The sequence below is a fragment of the Gopherus flavomarginatus genome, chromosome 2, assembly GCF_025201925.1.
Source record: "Gopherus flavomarginatus isolate rGopFla2 chromosome 2, rGopFla2.mat.asm, whole genome shotgun sequence".
Lineage (NCBI taxonomy): Eukaryota > Metazoa > Chordata > Testudines > Testudinidae > Gopherus > Gopherus flavomarginatus.
The window spans coordinates 201,922,952-201,945,521 of record NC_066618.1 but is presented as its reverse complement, the minus strand read 5'-3'; the positions used below and the strand labels follow the sequence as shown (position 1 = coordinate 201,945,521).

Genomic DNA, 22,570 nt, shown 5'->3' with positions numbered 1-22,570 from the left:
AACAATTAATTAAAAAAACATACATAGACAATTATTTGGCTTCAGGATAAAGCAGGTGCAAAGAGTCCTCTCTACATTTTACAACCATTTCTCAAGGAGTTTTTATCTTTCCCTCCCTGAGAGAGAATCAAATCTTTTTTTTTTTAATGAGCTAAATTTCACCTACTATGTTTTAGATTTAGCAATGAGAATAACTACTTTTCCCTCACGCCCACAGAGCTGAAGGGGAAGTCAGGCCCTTTCACATTTCAGGAGTTCCAGTCCATTTCTGACTAGGATCAGGCACTAGAGTTCTTAATGCCATAATTTCCCAAAGGGCTTGTATTCGTGATGCATTAGTCCACACTAGAGTAAATTCTAGTGCACACTAGCATGTTTATGCACTAACTGGCACATGTAGATCCTAGTAGCATGCACTAAAAGATCCCTGGGGCATGATAACATAGCAGTGTTTGAAATGGAACTATGTTAATGCTCATTATAGAACTTACAGTGTGTACCAGCTAGGTGTATATGGACCAGTCATTTTGCTAATGTGCTAGTGTACACTGAAGGGTTGAAAATCCTAGTGCCGACTAATGCACCCTGTAGACAAGCCCTAATACCAAATGTAATTATGTGCTCCTCAGTCCACTGTTTTTTAGCCTAAACTTGTCTCTTGGATCTCTCTCAGGTATACGAGGCACTGGATGTCATGGGTATAAAAATGGTCCATTACTGTCCCAAAGGAACTGTATGCCTCATCATATAAATAAGAAATTATAAATTCCAGCTGTCCAGAGCAGGAGATTAGGTTTAAATGTGTCTAAGCCACTCTCCAATCAGAGTGATAATATTTTGCCTAACTAATATTCACACTGTGATTCCATGAGCCAATGTACTTCTGCCTCCTGTGCTAACATACCCTGTGGTGCTGCTGTGTTACATTAGAGCTACTATGGTTCACCCCAGAAGTAGCAACTGTTCAGTCGTGTAAGAAGCCATTCCATTATACGCAGAAATGGGTCCAAGCCAAAATCACATATCCAAACACTCCCAAATGCAAGAAAAGTGCAGATCCAAACTTCATTGCACAGTCCTAATTTTAGATGTAAGATTATAAATCATTTGGAAAAATGTGCATGTTGGGATTCTTTCTGGATAAAAGTATCAGAAGGGTAGCCGTGTTAGTCTGGATCTGTAAAAAGCAACAGAGTCCTGTGGCACCTTATAGACTAACAGATGTATTGGAGCATAAGCTTTCGTGGATGATGACATGTGTCTGATGAAGTGAGTATTCACACACAAAAGCTCATGCTCCAATACGTCTGTTAGTCTATAAGGTGCCACAGGACTCTTTGTCACTTTTTTCTGGATAAAAGAAGCTATAAAGATTAGAATATTGCTATTAGATCTACAGTTTGAGAGACACTGTGTTAGGGAGCCAGTATGTTCTGATCTGCCACCCAATGACCTGTTAACAGTTGTTAGTACTTGAAGTTCTACTTCAACAGAGGACTCCAGTCCTGGGATTTGGTTGGACAAAGTCTGACGTACTGATTGGTTCTCTGCCTTTATTTAAACCAAGCAGGAAGAGGAAGTCATCTGTGGCGTGTTTTCCCTGCTCTGGACTGCTTCCCCTGCAATACCTGTTTCTGTTGCCTGATCCTGATGTCCTAGAACCCTGACCCAGACTGCTTCTTGGGCTTGATTCCCAGGGTGCCCCTCTGATCTCCTGAAAACTGACCCAGCCTGCCTCCTGGCTCTCAACTTCTGCTCAGACCACCCACATCCCAGTTGTGATACACTGTCAATCTGAAAATCATATTTGTCTCTATATTTCCCCCCTAGTCTAGTTACAAGTAACATGGAAGATAAGCTGAAAGAAGTTCACCAAAACCCCAGGCAGAAGGGAGGGGGGAAGAGCGAGGACTCGGCATTCAGGCTCCCCCTCTCTCCCCTGCCTCCTGCTGGAGGCAATCAGCTGGCTTGTGGTGTTTAGAAGGGAGTGGAGGGATGGGGGAGGAGCAAGGATGCAGTGTGGGAAGTGAAGGCGGAAGAAAAGGCAGGTCAAGGATAGGGATTGGGGGAGTGGGCGGGCTAACGGTTGAGCCCCTCCACCCTTGCCCCTGCTGCTTGCAGAGTAGGGGAAGCTGCTGCTGCTGCACAACGTTCTTCCCCTAGCCTACAGCACCTTCAGCCTCCTTGCCTACCTCATCTCCAGTGCCAGTGGGCTGTGCCTGTGTGGGATAGGGCAGAGGCACCTCCTAACTATACTACTGTACTGTATGTATAGTATGTTTGTAAACACACAGCACGTGCACACTACTTCCCCCCCCCCGCATAGTATTAAATTGCTTGTTTAAAAATTGTTTGAAATTTATACCTGTATTAAAGTACTTGTTTAAAATTGTTTAAAATGCCTTTTGTCTGGCAAAAAAAAAAAAATTCCCTGAAACCTAACCCCCCCACATTTACATTAATTCTTATGGGGAAATTGGATTTGCTTAAAATTGTTTCACTTAAAAATCTCATTTTTCAGGAATATAACTACGTTAAGTGAGGAGTTACTGTATTTAATTTTGGCTATTGAGATTATGTTCGGGATTGTTTAATTGTTTGATGCTAAATAACTTCTGTCTTTTAGCCGAACATACGACATGACCTACAGCAAAATGAAGTGGAAAGGAATTTTGAAAATATAGAGGATGCAACTGGTGCCCAAACCAATATGGACAGAAAGATGTGTGTATTAAGAGCAGAGGTAATGTTTTTTCAAGGCATCTCTAACTTCTTGTACAGATATAACTCTGCATATATATTAAATAATAGTTTCTATGAAGTTTCAGTTTGTAATTTTATGTATCTTTGGAAAATGTAATGACTAGTGTACAAATCATTGTAATGGCCAATGTCTCCAGTACACACAGAAAGTTATCTAATAGCAGATAGGCAAGGAAAAAATAGGAAGAGAAAAATTACTGATTTTGTTGGCATTTAACAATAATATTGTGCAATGATATCAGCTTGCAGCAGACTAAGAAACATTTGAATGGTGCATAAAGGAAGAAATATTTCATTTTCAAAGATGCCTGAGCTCAAATGCATGTCTCATTGTGAGTAAAAACTCATTAATAAGTTCAATCTGTTGCCGGGTTTGGTGTCTCAAGATATTGTCAGATCCAGTGAAATATAACATACATTTGGTACAGCTTTTGGTGGACTTAATGGTGTTCTTAGAAGACATCCTCAGAGTAAGAAACAATGTAATTTTATTTTTGTCTTGTATTGAACTGATGTTTGAGATACTTTTCAAATTAAATTGTAGCAAGAATATGTCTCCCTCTGCATGGAGAGAGCATCATGGATACTGGAACTCTTTGTTCACATTTTTTTAGATGAGAAAAAAGTAATCCAGAGATGGTCATATGTACAGTATTAATCATTGCACAGAACTGCCAAAGATCACCCACACTGAGTGACATTTATGCCTGTAGACCACCACCCTGCCTGATGGGACAGCAGCACTGCTAAAATTTCACAGAAGCAGGCAGCAGGGATTGCCCTGCCATTGATCCTTTCAGACACTAAGGTCTTCTGCAATGCTCACTCAGCTCTCAAAGCTACCACAGAATAACAACCAGGAAGAACAGGTGGCAGCAGAACACTAAGTGAGATGAACAATGTAAACCCAAACAACACAGGTAGCCAAGCCCACTCGCTCCTGAATCCTCTCTCAAGCCACTTCCTCTACTTGGCAATAGAGCTCCTGTATGAAGGGGACTTCCTATCACATGTTTATAGAGAGCATGGTGGATTGATTACTGCTCCCATTCCTATTTGCTCCCTGTCAGTTGCTGGGAGAAGGGATTTGTATCACCCTGAACCCATGCCTGGCACTGTTTTTTGTAGGGCGGTAATGGGATGGTAATGCGATTTTCTGTGAGAAACATCACAGGTGGAACAGCTGTGCATGACTCAGCTATGATTGGCTGAATTTTAAGAATGGCTCCCGGCAAAAGGGTGACCAGATGTCCCAATTTTATAGGGACAGTCCCGATTTGGGGGACTTTTTCTTATATAGGCACCTATTACCCTCCTCTCCACCCCTCATCCCTATTTTTTACACTTGCTATCTGGTCACCCTACCTGGCACTCAGAATAGAACTGTGAGTCATTTTTGACATAGGTTCATGTTATGTGTCCATATTGTTCAGAGTAACTAAAAATCTTGATACAAAAAGAAGTATGGATAGAGCACATTTAATAATGCAGAGGTGGACAATGATCTATTAGTTAATGCAAAGGACTGGGACTTGAGTCCGCCTTCAGTTCTTAGATCTGACACAGTCGTCATGTGTAATGGGGGCAAGTCGCTTACTATTTTGGCCTTAGGTTCCCATTCATGAAATGCAGATAATAAAACTTCTCTACATCACTAGAGTTAAATCAATAAATACTTGGGATTCTCAGATACACTGATGATGGGCTGTGAGATAGTTCTTTCATTCATTGTGCTACAAGGGTTTTTGTGGCCTTTCTTTATATGCAAAAGTCTTAATTTATACTTCATATGTGCTTTAATTCCAGGATCACAAAGCATTGTAGGAAATTGCCATTTATGCTCTCTCTTCTGAGCCATCTTTGTCCTGATATGTTCTTAGAGGAGCAATGCCTCTAGCTCCACTTTTCATGTTGCCTGTATGAATGGGAGGTAAAAGAGTATGCAAAATTCCCAGGCAGACTGCACGCTAAAACCAGCTTCCCGTAGGCCCTGTTAGAAAAAGAGAACTGATGTATAGGATAAGAGGTCTTTGTGTTCTACTTTGTCCCTATTTTCAACATATAAAGCACAGTGATCAAATGGGGCTGTTCCCTAACACAGATATGAGTTGAGTCAAATTTAAAACAAACAAACAAAAAAGAATTAAAGGTACACTCTGTTTTTTGAATTGACTAATTGTAAAACATTTCAATATGATAGAGCACCATTTAAAAAGTGTGTTCTGACTTTGGGGAAATGAAAGAAAATCCCATACCCATTTGCCACATTCTGGGGTACAATTCAGTGAGGGGTTATGTCACTGCCTGCCCTGTAACCGTGGATGCCTTAAATGCTCTGTTGCAGTGGCTCACAGCCTGGACGCTGGCAGCCACCTGAGAAGCATGACACGCATGTTAAGCAGCTCAGGCTCAGTGCTCTGGTTCCAGCAGCCTGTTTATTACATGACAATCATGCTTGGTACCCACTAGCCTTGGGTGTTACTAGCTAAGTGAATCTAACACACTTCCAGTCTTGAATTTTCCCAAAACCATGTACTCTGCAATGTCTGGCCCTTTCCTGGACCATTTACAGGTATAATAACGTTCTGTATTTTGTCTCTTTAGAGAAAAAACAAGCTTATCACTTTAACAATCATGTCAATTCAAATACAGCAGTGCATTGGTTTAGATTAAAATAAAACAAGTTTATTAACAAAAGAAGATAGGATTTTAAGGGGAGTTCGTATTAAAGGATAGAGTTAGAAAGGGCTACAATGAAAGAAAAATGGAAAAAACTCTTTCTAGAGATTAAAACTTAACAAAACCATATTCTTGGTTCAAGGTAAGATGTTTACCATGCTTTCTTCTAGCAAGCTCTCTGAACGCCGACATCTCTCCACACAGACAGAAACATATCCTTGGTCAGTATCTCTCCCCAGGGACAAGAGATTTTGGTTACTTTGTCATTTCATGTGAAAGATAAGATGTGGTTCTTTGCTCCTTTCTTCTAGTCCAGTGCACCTTGGAAATGGATTTTTCTGCAGGTTACTCCTCAAAATAAAGTTCATTCAAGCTGTGAGGAAGGAGACATGGAGTGTGTTGGTGAAACAAGTTCCTTTCTGGTTTCTTATCTCACTGATGTTTTCAAAAATTAAAAGTGATCTCTTCCTGGCCTCTTTGACGTAAATGAATGGCTACTAGCCATATAATTGCTAATCAACTCTGATGACACCTGGCTGGAGGTATCAACTTGTCCTGTATCTGGGAGAAACCTGTTTATCTACTCTCCAGACTTGCCTTGTGAACATATTCTAGTCCCACATTTTCTTCATATTTGTATGGTCCCATGGGCATTTACCAAACATATACCATGCAAAAATATGAATGATCAATGTGTTGTTTTTCCAATGATATGTTACATGGCACTATCAGATTATAGTTCAAGGCATTAATGCATCGGAGCATGCTGAACTGGTCATGCCAGCTGAAACTAACTACCAGATACCAGTTAGCCCTTTGCTCCCTTCCATCGGGATGCTGTTAGGGTCATACACATCTTTTTATAAGAGATTTTCTTCTCCTCTGCTGAATAAAGTTTTTGTCATCTAGGGCCTATATAGGAAACAGTGAAACTGACTACATATAAAGAACTGTGAAGTACTCCAAGTCAGTGGCTCTCAATCTTTCCAAACTACAATACTCCTTCAGGAATCTGATTTGTCTTGCACACCCCAAGTTTCACCTCACTTATATACTACAAAATCAGATATAAAAATACAAACATGATAGCATACTATTACCATTTTTACCATATAATTATAAAATAAATAAATTAGAATATAAATATTGTACTTACATTTAAGTGTATAGTATATAGAGCAGTATAAACAAGTTGTCTGTGTGAAATTTAAATTTGTACTGACTTTGCTAGTGCTTTTTATGTAGCCTGTTGCAAAACTAGGCAAATATCTAGATGAGTTGATATACCCCCTTAAAGACCTCTGTGTATCACCAGGGATATGTGTACTCCTGGTTGAATACCACTGCTTAAGTAAGCCAAATGAAAAATAATTTTCAGGTAGAGTAGATTAACATAGTTGTAACCATTGATTTCAGTGTCATACTCCTTATTTTATTTTGGTAGAAATGGGAGGAGAATCAGGCCCAGTAAACAGGAGGTTAAATAATTTTAGGGGATTTAAGGACATAAGGAACAAACTTCAGAATATAGAGGGAAAGGGCAGAGGTAAGGCATGAAGAAGAGCAGAGAGAAAGTAGGAGGAAGTGGCAACATCTACTCTTAGAGAGAGAGAAAGAGATGTTATGAAACGCCTTGGAGGCTAGAACTGGGAACTTGAATCTGACAGGATAAAAGATAGAAAGACAATGAAGAGATTCAGGTGGGTGAGTGTTGTGGTAATATATAAAATAAGCTACTCAATATTACTTTTTCTTTATGTCATCATATTGTAAAGTATCCAAATGGTTCTCCAGAATTAGGCTCATTGTCTCTTTATTATATAATTTCCTTACATTTTCACAATTAAGACTTCAGTAAATTGAGTCTGAGTGTAGCAAGGAGGCTTGGCCTCCCTCAAAGAGTGACAAGGAGGGATCACAACATGCCCCCTGATGGGCCAAACCAGGAGATCCACAGCTGCTCCACCGGAAGTGGGGGCAGGAAGGGGAAGTACAAAAGGTGGGCCTTGCAGCTCAGTTAGAGTGGAGCTACCAGAGGAGATTAATGCATCCTGCTGGATCCTGCAGAGGAGCTGCTGGGGCTGCCTCCTGAGGACTGGCCAGATCTCCCTGGGCTGCTGGCTGACTGAGACACTGAAGAGCTGCTGGGGCTGCTGCCTGTGGACTAGCCAGAGGGACAAGATGACAGATGCCAGTATGCCCAAGGGGGAGAGTAGGAAGCAGCCCAGGGAAGCCAGGCAACACGTCTGGTTGGGATCTGGGCTGATACAAAGTTAGCCTGTTGTGGGTGATTTCCTGCTGACCCAGTAGTGGACCATTCTGTGTGGATCCTAGGCTGGGACGTAGTGGAGTTGGGTATGCCCATGTCCCCTGCGACCCCTGGGGAGGCAGTTCTCCCCCTCCTTAGGCCAGGAGACCTGTGCTCTTTGGGCACCCTTACCTGAGCTTAGCCAAGTGGCACTAGACTGTGCTTGTGTTCACTCTTGCCTGAGCTCCATAAACTGCCTAGCGTCTCTGCCCTGATTGCAGCTTAGTCATTGCTTTGCTGCCCCACAATGACTGGGCCTGAGGGTCATAGACTGCTTAGCTACTCTTCTCTGATTGCAGGCCAGAGCCTACTAATGGTTTACTGCCCTGCCCTGACTGAGGGCCTAGGGCTTATAGACTGCCTTACTGGTCTGCCCAACTGGAGCACTAGGTGTAGCTAATTCTCCCCCTTTGACCTCACACCTTTACAGGTCAGAGAAAGACAGGGAGGGATGGCCCTGCAGCCTACACTTAGGAATAGGTTAGGCAAGTTGGTCAATTAACTGGTCAGTTACTGAGACAACATGGGTGAGGTAATATCTTTTACTGGACCAACTTCTGCTGGTGAGAGAGGCAAGCTTTCAAGCTACATAGAGATCTTATTTAGCTGTGGGAAAGGTACTCCAAATGTCACAGCTAATTGCAAGGTAGAACGGATTGTTTAGCATAAATAGTTAGCAAATATTCTAAGGGGCCATTTAAAGTAGAGTGACCCATTAGTATCTCTGCAGTCACAGGACAAAAATTGGAGATTAGTGAGTAACAGATTGGTGCAATAAGCCATAAATCAGAAGGTCCAATAAAATATATTACTTCATCCACCTTGTCTCTTTAATATCCTGGGACCATATGGCTACAGCTACTCTGCATACAGTTAAATATTGTGAAATATTACAGCAAGAATGCCATGATACAAATGACAGTATTTGTTTTTGTTTGCATTATGGTGACATCTAATAATTCATAGATTATTAGGGTTGGAAGGGACCTCAGGAGATCATCTAGTCCAACCCTGTTCAAAGCAGGACCAATCCCCAAATCTCTAAATGGTCCCCCTCAAGGATTGAACTCATAACCCTGGGTTTAGCAGGCCAATGCTCTGTTATCAAGCCTTTTAAATGTCTTGATTACTCACTTTAATACGTGCTAGTGCCATTTGTTGCGGGAAACAAGGTGAACTTATTGAAAGTTGAGCATCTTGATTTGCTGGACTCTTCTATCTTTATTTGTAAACCAGCCCATTTAAATATATGGTAGTTTAAAAAGCACATTAGACAAGCTAAGACAGAGATGCAAACACAGAAAAACTACTAAAGCTAAGTGCAAGTTCTGTTCTTCTGAGTATGAGACACATGTAAGACACCGGTTGAATTCTTGTGACATTTCCAAGTACTGTCAAAAAAGAGGAAAACTAGTCTGCATCAAAATTTGTTTTCTTCTGCGCATCTCCTTCTACTTCATCTTTGCCAGCATAATCACAAAGCATGGACTCTTTTGTTGAAAATAATGATATGAGTAACAACAAAAGTGAAGCTAATTCCATTCCTTCATCTTCCAATAAGAATTTTGCTATTCTAACTCCTATGCCTGGAAGGTCTTCAGATGGTCATCAAATTGGTATTGAGAGGTTTTTGGATAGAATATCCCATGACCAGAAAAACAAACTTGACTCTAAGTTTGCTAGAGGTATTTATGCCAGCAATACTCAATTTCATATACAGATGATCCCCAGGTTATGCAAAACCCAACTTGCACAAATTCGACCTTATGCAAGAAGTTCCATAAGGCATAAATAAAATTTTCAAGTTGCTGAAAATATTGCATAGCATACGGAAATGCAAAGTACTGTATTGTAGTGTGGTGTGTGGAGGAATACAGATGTAGCATCTCCTACAAGGGAAGGCTTTGCACTCTCACAGCCTCTCAGTCTTATATTATTTCAGTGATACTGTATTTCTGTTATTTCACCCTATTATTTCATTCAGATCAGGCCTGGAAAGTGACTAAGTGATAGCATGATTTCAGGACCAGGTTGTAAGCGAAAGAAGATTGATTAAGAAGAGAAAATGTTGTAATTGTTTGTTTTTTATGCTTGCACAATTTACATTTCTGACTAACGTAAAATTCGGGTTATGCAAGGCTTTCCAGAATGGAATGATTATGTAAGTTGGGGAGCATCTGTTGTCAAAATCTTATATGTATCCAATTTACAAAGTGCCAAGTAGGAAATGGCTTGCAGGAAGTCTTCTTAATGCCAAAGCAGACAATGTGAAAAAGAAAAGCTCCTCCTGAGTCTGATGGATGGAGCAATATTTGCAGTGAGGGTGTCATCAACTTCATGGTAACAACTCCACAAGTGCTCTTACTCATTCCAATGCACAGTGAACATCACTACATAGCTCAATACATTGCTGACCTGTTTAAATATGTAAACAGAAGGTAAATTTGGTTGTGACTGATGATGCAGCTAGTATGAAAGCTGCTTGGGCTTTGTTGATAAACGAGAATCTACACCTTCTGTGTTATGAATGCATTGCTCATTCAATGCAACTTTTCATCAGTGATGCTGAAGATCTGACAGCTTTCTCATCACATGTGTCAAAAGTTGAGAAGTATTGTCAATTATTTCAAAAACCAATAGTACCAGCAGCCATTTTCTGGCATCATTTAATACAGCCCTCAATTTCATCCACACTGCGTAAGTCTTATCATACTTGATGGGCATCTTCTATTAAATGCTGCAGAGATCTTCAGATATGATAGCATTAGATATGATAGGTCTGAGTGGCCCCAAGTAATCTGCACTGACATTCTTGACAATGATGTCTTTTGGATGTGAAACTCAAAATATGCTTCATTGCTTCAATTCATAGCTCAGTTCATTCAGAATATGGAAAATATTAGTTCTACAATTTCCGATGCCAAGAACAAGTTCTTGAACATTAAGAACATACTTGTGAGAATACTGAACCCAGTTCATTTACAAAAGCTGAAGAGAAAAAGATTTTAGACAAAATAATATCAGGGGGAAATCACTTCCACGCATAATGCTGCCCACCTTCTCGATCCATGTTTCCATGGTCAGGGCCTTTCTAATAATGCATTCAAATGCCAGCTTGTGATCTCATAGTGTCAATGACTGGAAAGTGGTCAGTTGTGCCTACCAATTAGAGTAGAAGTCAGCCAGGGTCAGAGTTGGAGTTGAAGGTCAGGGTCAGGAACGGGGCAAGGCTTGAGACAAGCAAGCACAGGACCTATCACAGCTATGGCTGAATACTTTGAGCAGCCACTGAAATGCTGCTGCTTCCAGGCTTAAGAGAAAGTCTGCTGGCTCTTCCAACTGATTGGGCTGCTGTAGCCAATCAGGTAGCCTACTACAGGCCAGCTGCGCTTGTTAGGTTGCCTGGAAACTGGCTCTCCTGCAGGCCCTGATTCCTGACATATAGTGGCTGTTGCAAATTTTAAAGGATATACGAATGAACAAACAATACTGATGGAGATAGCAAATTATAAAGCAAGAATCACTCTGTTGAGTTATAAAACAATGTGGAGTGCAATCCCAGCAGGTGAATCAAAACAGTTTGCTCTATCATGGTACAAAGTGTTGTGTCATTCTCTTTGCTCTCCAGCTACAGTGGCAGAAATACTTTTAATGCTTCTGTGTACTAATGCATATGTGGAATGAAACTGGTTACTTTGGGGAAGTATCCATTTGAAAACAGACTGAAAACCTCCACTGTTAGGAAACTTGTGACTGTATAGCCCAATCAAGATTACAGAAGAAAATGGCAGATGAAGAGTATTCATCAGATGAAGGGAAATAAGGAGATACTGGTGAATTTCATGATGATGACAAAGATACAGATGAAGCAGCTGAAGCTGATAAAGAAAAAGATAATAAAGAGCAAGAGGTTTGAAAAGTTGGTCTGCTACCTACCGACTATAATTTCATTAAAAAATGATTTTTTTCTTTTATAATTGCTGTGTGTTTGTTCTGTTTCAGTTTAATTTATTTTTTTCTTCTGTAACTATTCAGTCTTGACTAATGGTCACATTTAAATGCTACCCTAATATTACTAAAAGGGGTAGTAATAATTCTTCATTTTCATAGCGTCTTGTATTTTTCTGTTTAAAATTAACAAGTAACTTGTGGCTTTTTTTTTAATTTAAGCATAAGTATCTAAGGCTAAGTCTGTTGCAGACCTTAAAATCTTACTTTTTTTTTTGTTACTGTTCTAATAAATTAGCACTCTTAAATATTTGACAACATTTTACTTTATTTGACAACATTTGAACACTGAATAGCCCAATTATTTTGGGCCGGCCAAATGACAAACCCTACTTACAATTTAGCACCAAAGCTGTTGCATTGCTATCTGGAGGGGCAAAATAGTATATTCTGTCTTAGTAATATCTTGGCAAAAACATTAAAGTAGTAACAGTTCTTACCTCTTAGCAGATACTTCTTTCAATTTGCTTTTCAACCTAAAGCATGGCTGGGAGAGTTTCTTTATTAGCGCAGTAGTTTAATATCTTCTGTTCCATTGAAATCATTACTCAACTGAATGGTATATTTCAAGAAAGAGTTATCTATATATTTGTCCCTTGTTAGAAAACACCCCAAATTCCTGTTTTTTCCTCCTTCCTTAATTGCCTATTACAAATCAGCTTCAGAGTTTATTGTTATAACTATGTAGCTAATCTCTCACTCCATGGTCCTGGGTTCTAACTATTAATATCTTAAATTAATGTCTTGAATTCTTCAAAATTATAGCCTCCCCTATGAAGTACAGGACCCTTCACACTATGTTAAAATGTTTCCTTATTTTAATATGTATATTCCCTAATGATATTTGCATAAAGCAGTTTTCATAATTAAAAACATGAATATTATTGGTAAAATGGAATCCTCTTCAGACACAATTCGTTATATTTAAAAAGTTTTAATTAGTTTGATCTTCAGACTCTATCTGCAAGGGGATTAGTCTTGCCATTAATTTCAGTGTCAGCAACAAAAAAGCAGACTATCCCAAGAGTTCCACATGTTCTAAGAACAGTGGGGTACAATGTTAAAATACTCTGCAAATTAAGTGAAATCTCAGGGTTCTGGTATGTTGCCAAACTGACTGACAAAGGGTTTGGGAATCCCAATTTTATTAGTTTCAATTAGGGCGACCAGAAACATGAAATGTGAAAAATCAGGATGGGGGTGGGGGACAATAGGAGCCTATATAAGAAAAAGACAAAAAAATTGGGACATCTAGTCACCCCAGGGCTGCCTAGAGGGGGGGGGGGCGGGGCAAGTGGGGCAGTTTGCCCCAGGCCCCGGGCTCTGCAGGGGCCCCCACAAGAAAGGCTGAGGCTCCAGCCCCAGCCCGACCTGACCCATCTCTGCCCCTCTTCTGGAGCCTCAGTGAATCCAGCAGCGTCCCTCGACAGCAGCAGTGTGGCTCTGGCAGGGCCCCTGAGCTCTGCCCCACTCAGAGCCGTGTGGTCAGGGGGCGGAGCTGCGAGCTCCAGCAGGGCCTGAGCTCCCTCTGCTCGGCATGGAGCTTGCAGCCCTGCCCCCTTACCACACATCTCTGAGCGGGGCAGAACGCAGGGGCCTTGCTGGAGCCATGCTGCAACTGTTCAGGGATGTTCCTGATGTGCTGAGGCTCCGGGTGAGGGGGAAGCTAGGGGTAAGGGGCCGGAGGGGTTGGATAAGGTTCAGGAAGTCCCAGAGACAGTCAGGGGACAGGGAGGGGGCAGAGGTTGTGGGGGGTGATCAGGGAACAGGGAATGGGGGGGTTGGATTGTTGGCATTCCAGGGATCTGTCAGGACTAAGTGAGGGGGTGGATAAGGATCGGGGCAGTCAGGGGACAGGGAGCAGGGTGGGGTCCTTTGGTGGTGGTTGGGGGGGGTCTCTGAGGGACAGTGAGGGGGCAAGGAGCAGGATGGGTCGGGGATTCTGAGGGGGGGCAGGCAGTCGGGGGGCAGGTGGGTGGCAGTCATACAGGGGGCAGGGCCAGGCTGTTTGGGAGGCACAGCCTTCCCTACCCTAAAGCTCATTCAGCAGTTTGAGGCTAGCAGAAGAGCCAGGCTGTTAGCTTTTCCATTAGGGCTACCATCCCTTTCACTTCTCAAATGCCAAATTATAGTCTATATTTAATTTCAGTGCCATAGGGAGATTCATGTCAGAGGAGGGTAGCTTCATTTAAAATTAGCCAGTGGGGGAGGGATCACATGAGAAGAGCAATATCCTGCCCAACTCTACCAAGAGAGATCCCCATCCCCTGTGGCTCCAGAGGGGTTCATTCAGTGGTTCTCAAACTTTTGTACTGGTGACCCCTTTCACATAGCAAACCTCTGAGTGCGACTCCCACTTATAAATTAAAAACACTTTTTAATATATTTAACACTCGTATAAATGCTGGAGGCAAAGCAGGTTTTGAGGCGGAGGCTGACAGCTCGCAACCCCCAGTAATGACCTCGTGACCCCCGGAGGGGTCCCGACCCCCAGTTTGAGACCCCCGGGTTAATTTAATTTTAGCACCCTGTGTCCATTCACATGCATGTGCTATTTTGAGTATTTCAGTTTTCACAACATAGGCTCATCCAAGATTCTGGAACAAGCTCAAATGCTCATTTCTTGGAGTATGTACATAAAATATACTATAGACAAACCCACAGTAACCGTCTCCAGTTTGTGAGGGATCCCATGGAGCCAGTCTCTAGGAAACAGATAAATGCATGGAAGTTAAGTCCATTAATGGCTATTAGCCAGGATGGGTAAGGAATGGTGTCCCTAGCCTCTGTTTGTCAGAGGGTGGAGATGATGGCAGGAGAGAGATCACTTGATCATTACCTGTTAGGTTCACTCTCTCTGGGGCACCTGGCATTGGCCGCTGTCAGAAGACAGGATACTGGGCTGGATGGACCTTTGGTCTGACCCAGTATGGCGGTTCTTATGTTCTTACGTTCTAAGCTAAATGAACCCAAAGTTATGGAGACAGATATGAGTCAAGGAAGCCAGCAGAGTACCAGAAATCTGGAAAAATCTCTGACTGGATGGGCTCAGGCGTTTGGTCACAAGCTGAGGTGGTTCAAAAGCTGTGGATTTTTTTTAAGCAGAATTTTTTTACTGTTTCTTTAAACAGTCAAACACAGCAAGAGGCAAATTGGCCTCGCACTTCTGAAAAACAAGGAAGAATTACTCCTTTCCTCTCCCTTTCCCCCCGCCCCCGTCCCTGGTAAGTCCAAATCAAATTCCCTTGGATCTGAAAACAAGGGAAAAAATCAATCAGGTGCTTAAAAAGAAGGCTTTTAATTAAAGAAAAGAAAGCTAAAAGAAAGAAAAATATAAACCCTCTGGGAGACAGCATACCAGCGTATCTCACAGACAATAGATTGAAAACACCGGATGTTCCCCTGGGCAGAAATCTTAATACACACAAGAATACCCAATTTGATAATTCCCTCCTAATTGCACCAAGACAAGTTACAAAAGAAAATAAACATAAACCTATTTATTCCTTTCTAAAACTTACTATTCTGATAAGAGGCTGGTTCCTTGATCTTTTTCACTCCAGCTGAAACTGAAACTCTAAACAAAGGAAACTTCCCTCTTTCCTTTTGAAACATCTTGTTCCCCCATTGGTTCCTCTGGTCAGGTGTCAGCTAGGCTAGGTGAACTTCTTAACCCTTTACAGGTAAAAGAGGCATTAACCCTTAACTATCTGTTGATGACATAGTATGATTAATTTAAATAACACACATTACCTATGGAGCATTAACCCTCTTCTGTTCATCAATTTAAATGAAAACTGCCTTTCCAGTTTGTTATTAATCAAATCTGATTACAAATAAAAGTACTGGTATCTGTAAGCTAAATACAGTACCTTCATTCATAAACATAGCTATAAACTGAAGTATGTTTTTAAATGCCCAATTAAATAAACCCAGAAAGACAAACACTTGTGCCTCACAAGTATTACCATAACACCAATGTTATTGGCAATTTTTACTTTATGCTTGTACAGATGCTATGCTATCTACCTCCTTTAATATAACCATACTTCCTATCTTCCACTTTGTAGGAAGGTAAACATTGTACTCCTCCATTTCAAATGTAAGACATATGGTGAATATTTTTCCACTGGAACAATTAATGTAGAAAAATAATGAAACTAATAACTCTCTTTGGGGACTTGTAAACAACTGTATTACTTATACTATGAATAAGAAATGCTGTAGTATCAAAAGTACCCTTAGTAATACATATATTACTTTCATATAAATGTGTCCTGTCTCCTTCGGCAATGCTTCAAATTTTGTTTTTAAGTGGAAAGGAAAACTCTTATGACCAGACCACAAGATTGGGAGGTAGAAGTTTTATTCCTATTCCCAGCTGAGCAACAGATTTGAGGAAGGCATTTAAATTCTCTCTGCTTCATTTTTCCCATCTGTAAAATTAGGTTAATGCCAACCTAGTTTACAAGATTGTCAGGATTCATTCTTAAATGCAACTTTGAGACTGTTGCATGGAAGGTGGTATATAGAATAGATGCCAGGGATTCCTTTTTGTTGTGTTGGAATAATCCAACACAACAAAAAGCCAGTAAACATTTCCCAACACTCTGAAGGTTACTTGGAAGAATGAACAATATTGAAATTTGGAGGAGCTGAGGTTTGAGACTTATAAGTAATACATTGAATGTTACCCAATTGCCTGTCAATGATCAATTATATTTTAGCGTCTCTTTCTGATGGTATCTAAATGCCTTCAGGTATTAGGTGTATAAAAATAAATAAAAGTATTATCACAACTTGAAGACATTCTTAGGTGCTGTTTTGTTTTGTATAGCAAGAAAGGTGACTAGCAACGTACAAATTTCATATTGGGAGATCAACAAATCAATGTCTGGTAGCCAAAGATCTTGTTGTGTTAATCAAGAACACATAATAGGAGCACAATGTGAAGTTTCTCATCATAGCAGCTATAAATTGAGATTTCACAGGAGTGCGGATAATAAATAAATATCTTATAGATCAGTGTTTCACTTGATAGTCTGCTTTCTGTCTAATTGTTTGACTCAAATTCAGTCTTGGATGGCTTTGTAACTTTCTGTACTTGAATCCAGCCAAGAATGAATTGGTACTGATTTAGTGTAAGACATCAGTGCAGAAATACGAATTTGCTCTCTTGGAATTTGAGTCAGCTCTTTAGGCAGATGGTTCTGTTAGCACTCTGAGTGTATGTCTACTCTGTAATTAAAAACGCCGGCTGGTCCCTGCCAGCTGACTCTGGTTCACGGGGCTGAAGCTAAGGGGCTGTTTCATTGCAGTGTAGAAGTTCAGGTTCAGGCTGGAACCTGCGATCTAGGACCCTGCAAGGTGGAAGGGTCCCAGAGCTCTGGCTTCAGTCCCAGATATCTACGCCACAATTAAACAGCCCCTTAGCCCAAGCCCCACAAGCCCAAGTCAGCTGGCATGTCTAATTACAGTATACACATGACCTTAGGAGCATCTTAGATTCCAAGTCATTTATGTGCATACATTGCTGTTCTTGCTGAAATTTTCTTGGTGAATATTTATTTTAAAAAGCAAGATGCCTTTGGGGTTTTAGTTATCAGATGATATTTAAATTTTTGTAACTTCAGACCTTGGCATGACAATTTCTTTGAATTTCATTCAGACAATTAGAGCAATCTCCGATAGACTGTAACTAGAGTTATGAGATGCCCAGCTTTTTTGTGTCATATGGATTAAGTTCATTTGACAAAGGTTTAGACGGCTGTTAATTCATGTGACTAGCTCTCCCACATCCTACAGGATTGGCTCCTGACATCCTGTAATCCTTTTTGTCAGCAGTCGGAAAGGCCAACCAATCTATCCTCAGTGTTTCATGGGGTGACTAACTGGCTGTCTGATCTAGGGTTTGAAAGGGCAGCAAAGACAACCCACTTTCTTTCATACTTCTGCTGAAAACATTCAGGTGTGCTGGGAGAGAAGCTGAGCCCTGATTAGGGGGTAGGGCTTCTCTGCTTAGGGGTCCTATAAAGATAGCCAGCCAGTCAGCGGCATAGACAGCTGCAGTGGCACAAGAGCCAGCAAACAGAGCTGTAAACAGGGGAGTTTCAGTGGGAGTTTGCAAGGAGAGTTTGTGGGGGAAACTACGAGAGCTAGGCAGAGGAATAGATAGGCCAGTGAAGGGAGTGGGTGGTGTTCTGTGGGTGTTCTGGTGCCTGTTGGGGGTTTGTTTTAGAGTAGGTGGTGGTTTGCTTTGATTTGTGTTTCCTGGTCTAACAAGTTATAGGTGGGAAGGCTATGTCCAATACAGAGGCAGCAGTGGAAGACACAATGAGGATGACTGGATGTGAAAGCTGCAGCATGTACATGATCCTGGAGGGGGTACCTGAAAAGAGTTTCGTCTGCATTAAGTGCTGCCTGATAGAGCTGATGAAAGAAAAGATCTGAGAATTAGAGATGCAAGTGGAAACTCTGGTTGAGTTTGGAAGGGGGTTTGAGCAGATGATGGAGCAGAGACATGAGGAGGCTGAAGGGAAAAGCTCAGACTTGCAGATGGAAACAGGACCAAAGAATTCTGAAGGGAGACTGCTAGGTGAGGAAAGTGGACGGTGGAAGCATGTGACTAAGAGAATCAGGCAGAGGAAAAGACGGGCCAGTGAAGGAGAAATAGAGCTCAGGAACAGTTTGCAGAGTTGGAAAATAAAGAAGGGGCAGAGCAGGTGGTCGCTAAAGGTGAGAGGGCAAGGAAGAAGAGAAGAGTAGCTAGTCCTATAGGAAGAGGGGAAGAGTCAATGAAGACAACATCAAATATGAGCCCCAGGAGGATACGGGATGGGTTGCATAGGACTGTAAGGGACAATAGAAATCGAGAGGACTTGCAGCCAGAGGGAACAGGGGATAGACCAGAGAATCGCACCATCACCAGGAAAAGGCAGGTCTATATGCCTACGGGGACTCCTTACTGAGAAAAATAGACAGGCCTGTAAGTAGAGCTGATCCGGAGAACAGAAGGGTGTGCTGTCTGCCAGGTGCTAAGATATGGGATGTGGACCTGAGGCTAAAAAGGATCCTAACAGGAGTGGGAAAGAATCTGCTGACTGTCTTTCATGTGGGAACGAATGATATGGCTAGATTCTCGCTGGAACATATCAAGGGAGACTATGACAGGCTGGGGAAGACGCTTAAGGAAATTGAGGCTCAGGTGATCTTCAGTGGGATTCTGCCTGTTCCTAGAGAAGGGCAACAAAGGTGTAACAAGATTATGGTGATCAACAGATGGCTCAGGCAGTAGTGCTATAAGGAAGGCTTTGGGATGTATGGCCACTGGGAAGCATTCATGGAGAGAGGACTGTTCTCTCGGGATGGACTTCACCTGAGTAAGCAGGGAAATAGACTTCTAGGATACAGGCTGGCACAATTGATTGAGAGCTTTAAACTAGGAATTTAGGGGAGATGGTGGGAGATTTCCAGGTAATCTCCATGCCGGAATTTAACATTGAGAAGGAAAAAAAAAAGTAAGAAAGGATAAAGCTGTGGACAGGAGAATGGACATAAGGAGGAAGGGTAGTGTAGATACCAGTCTAATAAGTGATACTGGTGGTAGAATATCTGTACCTAATCGGGTAGAGAATGACAGTGAAGCCAAATGGCAAAAATTAAGATGTTTGTACACTAATGCGAGGAGCCTAGGTAACAAAATGGAGGAACTAGAGCTACTGGTGCAAGAAGTGAAACCAGATGTTATAGGGATAACAGAAACATGGTGGAATAGTAGTCATGACTGGAGTACAGGTATTAAAGGCTATGTGCTGTTTAGGAAAGATGGAAATAAAGGCAAAGGTGGTGGAGTAGCATTGTATATCAATGATGGGGTAGACTGTAAAGAAATAAGAAGTGATGGAATGGATAAGAAAGAGTCTGTCTGGGCAAAAATCACATTGGGAAAGAAAGCTGCTAGAGCCTCCCCTGGGATAGTGCTTGGTGTGTGCTATAGACCGCCAGGATCCAATTTGGATATGGATAGAGACTTCTTTAATGTTTTTAATGAAGTAAACACTAATGGGAATTGTGTGATCATGGGAGACTTTAACTTCCCAGATATAGACTGGAGACAAGTGCTAGTGATAATAATAGGGCTCAGGTTTTTCTGGATGTGATAGCTGATGGATTCCTTCACCAAGTAGTTGTTGAACCAACAACAGGGGTTGCCATTTTAGATTTGGTTTTGGTGAGTAGTGAGGACCTCATAGAAGAAATGGTTGTGGCGGACAACCTTGGTTTGAGTGATCATGAGCTAATTCAGTTCAAACTAGATGGAAGGATAAACAAAAATACATCTGGGACTAGGGTTTTTTATTTTAAAAGTGCTAATTTTAAAGAATTAAGGAAATTAGTTAGGGAAGTGGATTGGATGGAAGAACTTGTGGATCTAAAGGCAGAGGAAGCCTGGAATTATTTCAAGTCAAAGTTGCAGAAACTATCAGAAGCCTACATCCCAAGAAAGAGGAAAAAATTCATAGGCAGGAGTTGTAGACCAAGCTGGATGAGCAAGCATCTCAGAGAGGTGATTAAGAAAAAGCAGAAAGCTTACAAGGGGTGGAAGATGAGAGGGATTAGCAAGGAAAGCTACCTTATTGAGGTCAGAACATGTAGGGATAAAGTGAGAAAGGCCAAAAGCCATGTAGAGTTGGACCTTGCAAAGGGAATTAAAACCAGTAGTAAAAGGTTCTATAGCCATATAAATAAGAAGAAAACAAAGAAAGAAGAAGTGGGACCGCTAAACACTGAGGATGGAGTGGAGGTTAAGAATAATCTAGGCATGACCCAATATCTAAACAAATACTTTGCCTCAGTCATTAATGAGGCTAATGGGGAGTTTAGGGATAATGTTAGGATGACAAATGGGAATGAGGATATGGAGTTAGATATTACCACATATGAGGTAGAAGACAAACTCAAACAGCTTAATGGGACTAAATCAGAGGGCTCAGATAATCTTCATCCAAGAATATTAAAGGAACCGGCACATGAAATTGCAAGCCCATTAGCAAGAATTTTTAATGAATCAGTAAACTCAGGGGTTGTACCATACGACTGGAGAATTGCTAACATAGTTCCTATTTTTAAGAAAGGAAAAAAAAAGTGATCTGAGTAACTATAGGCCTGTTAGTTTGACATCTGTAGTATGCAAGGTCTTGGAAAAATTTTTGAAGGAGAAAGTAGTTAAGGACACTGAGATCAATGGTAATTGGGACAAAATACAACATGGTTTTACAAAAGGCAGATCATGCCAAACCAACCTGATCTTCTTTGACAAGGTAACAGATTTTTTAGACAACGGAAACACAAGTGGACCTAATTTTCCTCGATTTCAGTAAGGCATTTGATACGGTTCCACATGGACCAGATTGGAAAGATGGGGATCAATATGAAAATTGAAAGGTGGATAAGCAACTGGTTAAAGGGGAGACTACAACCGGTCATACTGAAAGGTGAACTGTCAGGCTGGAAGGAGGTTACCAGTGGAGTTCCTCAGGGATCGGTTTTGGGACCATTCTTATTTAATCTTTTTATTACTAACCTTCGCACAAAAAGTGGGAATGTGCTAATAAAGTAGGTGGATGACGCAAAGCTGGGAGGTATTGCTAACACAGAGAAGGACCAGGATGTCATACAGGAAGATCTGGATGACCTTGTAAACTGGAGTAATAGTGTTAGGATGAAATCTAATAGTGAAAAGTGCAAGGTCATGCATTTAGGGATTAATAACTAGAATTTTGGTTATAAATTGGGAACACATCAACTGGAAGTAACAGAGGAGGAGAAGGACCTCGGATTATTGGTTGATCACATGATGACTATGAGCTGCCAATGTGATATGGCTGTTAAAAAAGCTAATGCGGTCTTGGGATGCATCAGGCGAGGTATTTGCAGTAAATTTAAGGAGATGTAGGTACCATTATACAAGGCATTGGTGAGATCTCACCTGGAATATTGTGTGCAGTTCTAGTATCCCATGTTTAAGAAGGATGAATTCAAACTGGAACAGGTACAGAGAAGGGCTACTAGGATGATCTGAGAAATGGAAAACCTGTCTTATGAAACGAGACTCAAAGAACTTGGCCTGTTTAGCCTAACCAAAAGAAGGCTGAGGGGAGATTTGATTGCTCTTTATAAATATATCAGAGGGATAAATATCAGGAAGGGACAGGAATTATTTAAGCTTAGTACCAGTGTGGACACGAGAACAAATGGATATAAACTGGACACTAAGAAGTTTAGACTTCAAATTAGACGAAGGTTTCTAACCATTAGAGGAGTGAAGTTCTGGAATAGCCTTCCAAGGGGAATAGTGCAGGCAAAAGACGTATCTAGCTTCAAGACTAAGCTTGATAAGTTTGTGGAGGGGATGGTATGATGGGATAGCCTGATTTTGGCAATTAATTGATCTTTGATTATTAGCAGGTAAATATGCCCAAAGATCTGTGATGGGATGTTGGATGGGGTGGGATCTGAGTTACTACAGAGAATTCTTTCCTAGGTGCTGTCTGATGAGTCTTGCCCACATGCTCAGGGTTTAACTGATCGCCATATTTGGGATCGGGAAGGAATTTTCCCTCAGGGCAGATTGGCAGAGGCCCTGGAGGTTTTTTGCCTTCCTCTGCAGCGTGGGGCCTGGGTCACTTGCTGGAGGATACTCTGCACCTTGAGGTCTTTAAACCATGATTTGAGGACCTCAATAACTCAGACATAGGTTAGGGGTTTGTTACAGCAGTGGGTGGGTGAGATTCTGTGGCCTGGATTGTGCAG

The 22,570-nt window shown here is 41.4% G+C and overlaps 1 protein-coding gene across 1 annotated transcript in view; it reads left to right on the top strand.

Moving 5' to 3' along the window:
• CCDC102B (coiled-coil domain containing 102B) overlaps positions 1–22,570 on the top strand; it is a 342,057-nt gene that overhangs the window by 91,886 nt on the left and 227,601 nt on the right. Inside the window, exon 5 of the mRNA XM_050938820.1 lies at positions 2,627–2,743. Coding sequence (XP_050794777.1) covers positions 2,627–2,743 — 117 coding nt within the window. The remainder of the gene's footprint in view (positions 1–2,626; positions 2,744–22,570) is intronic.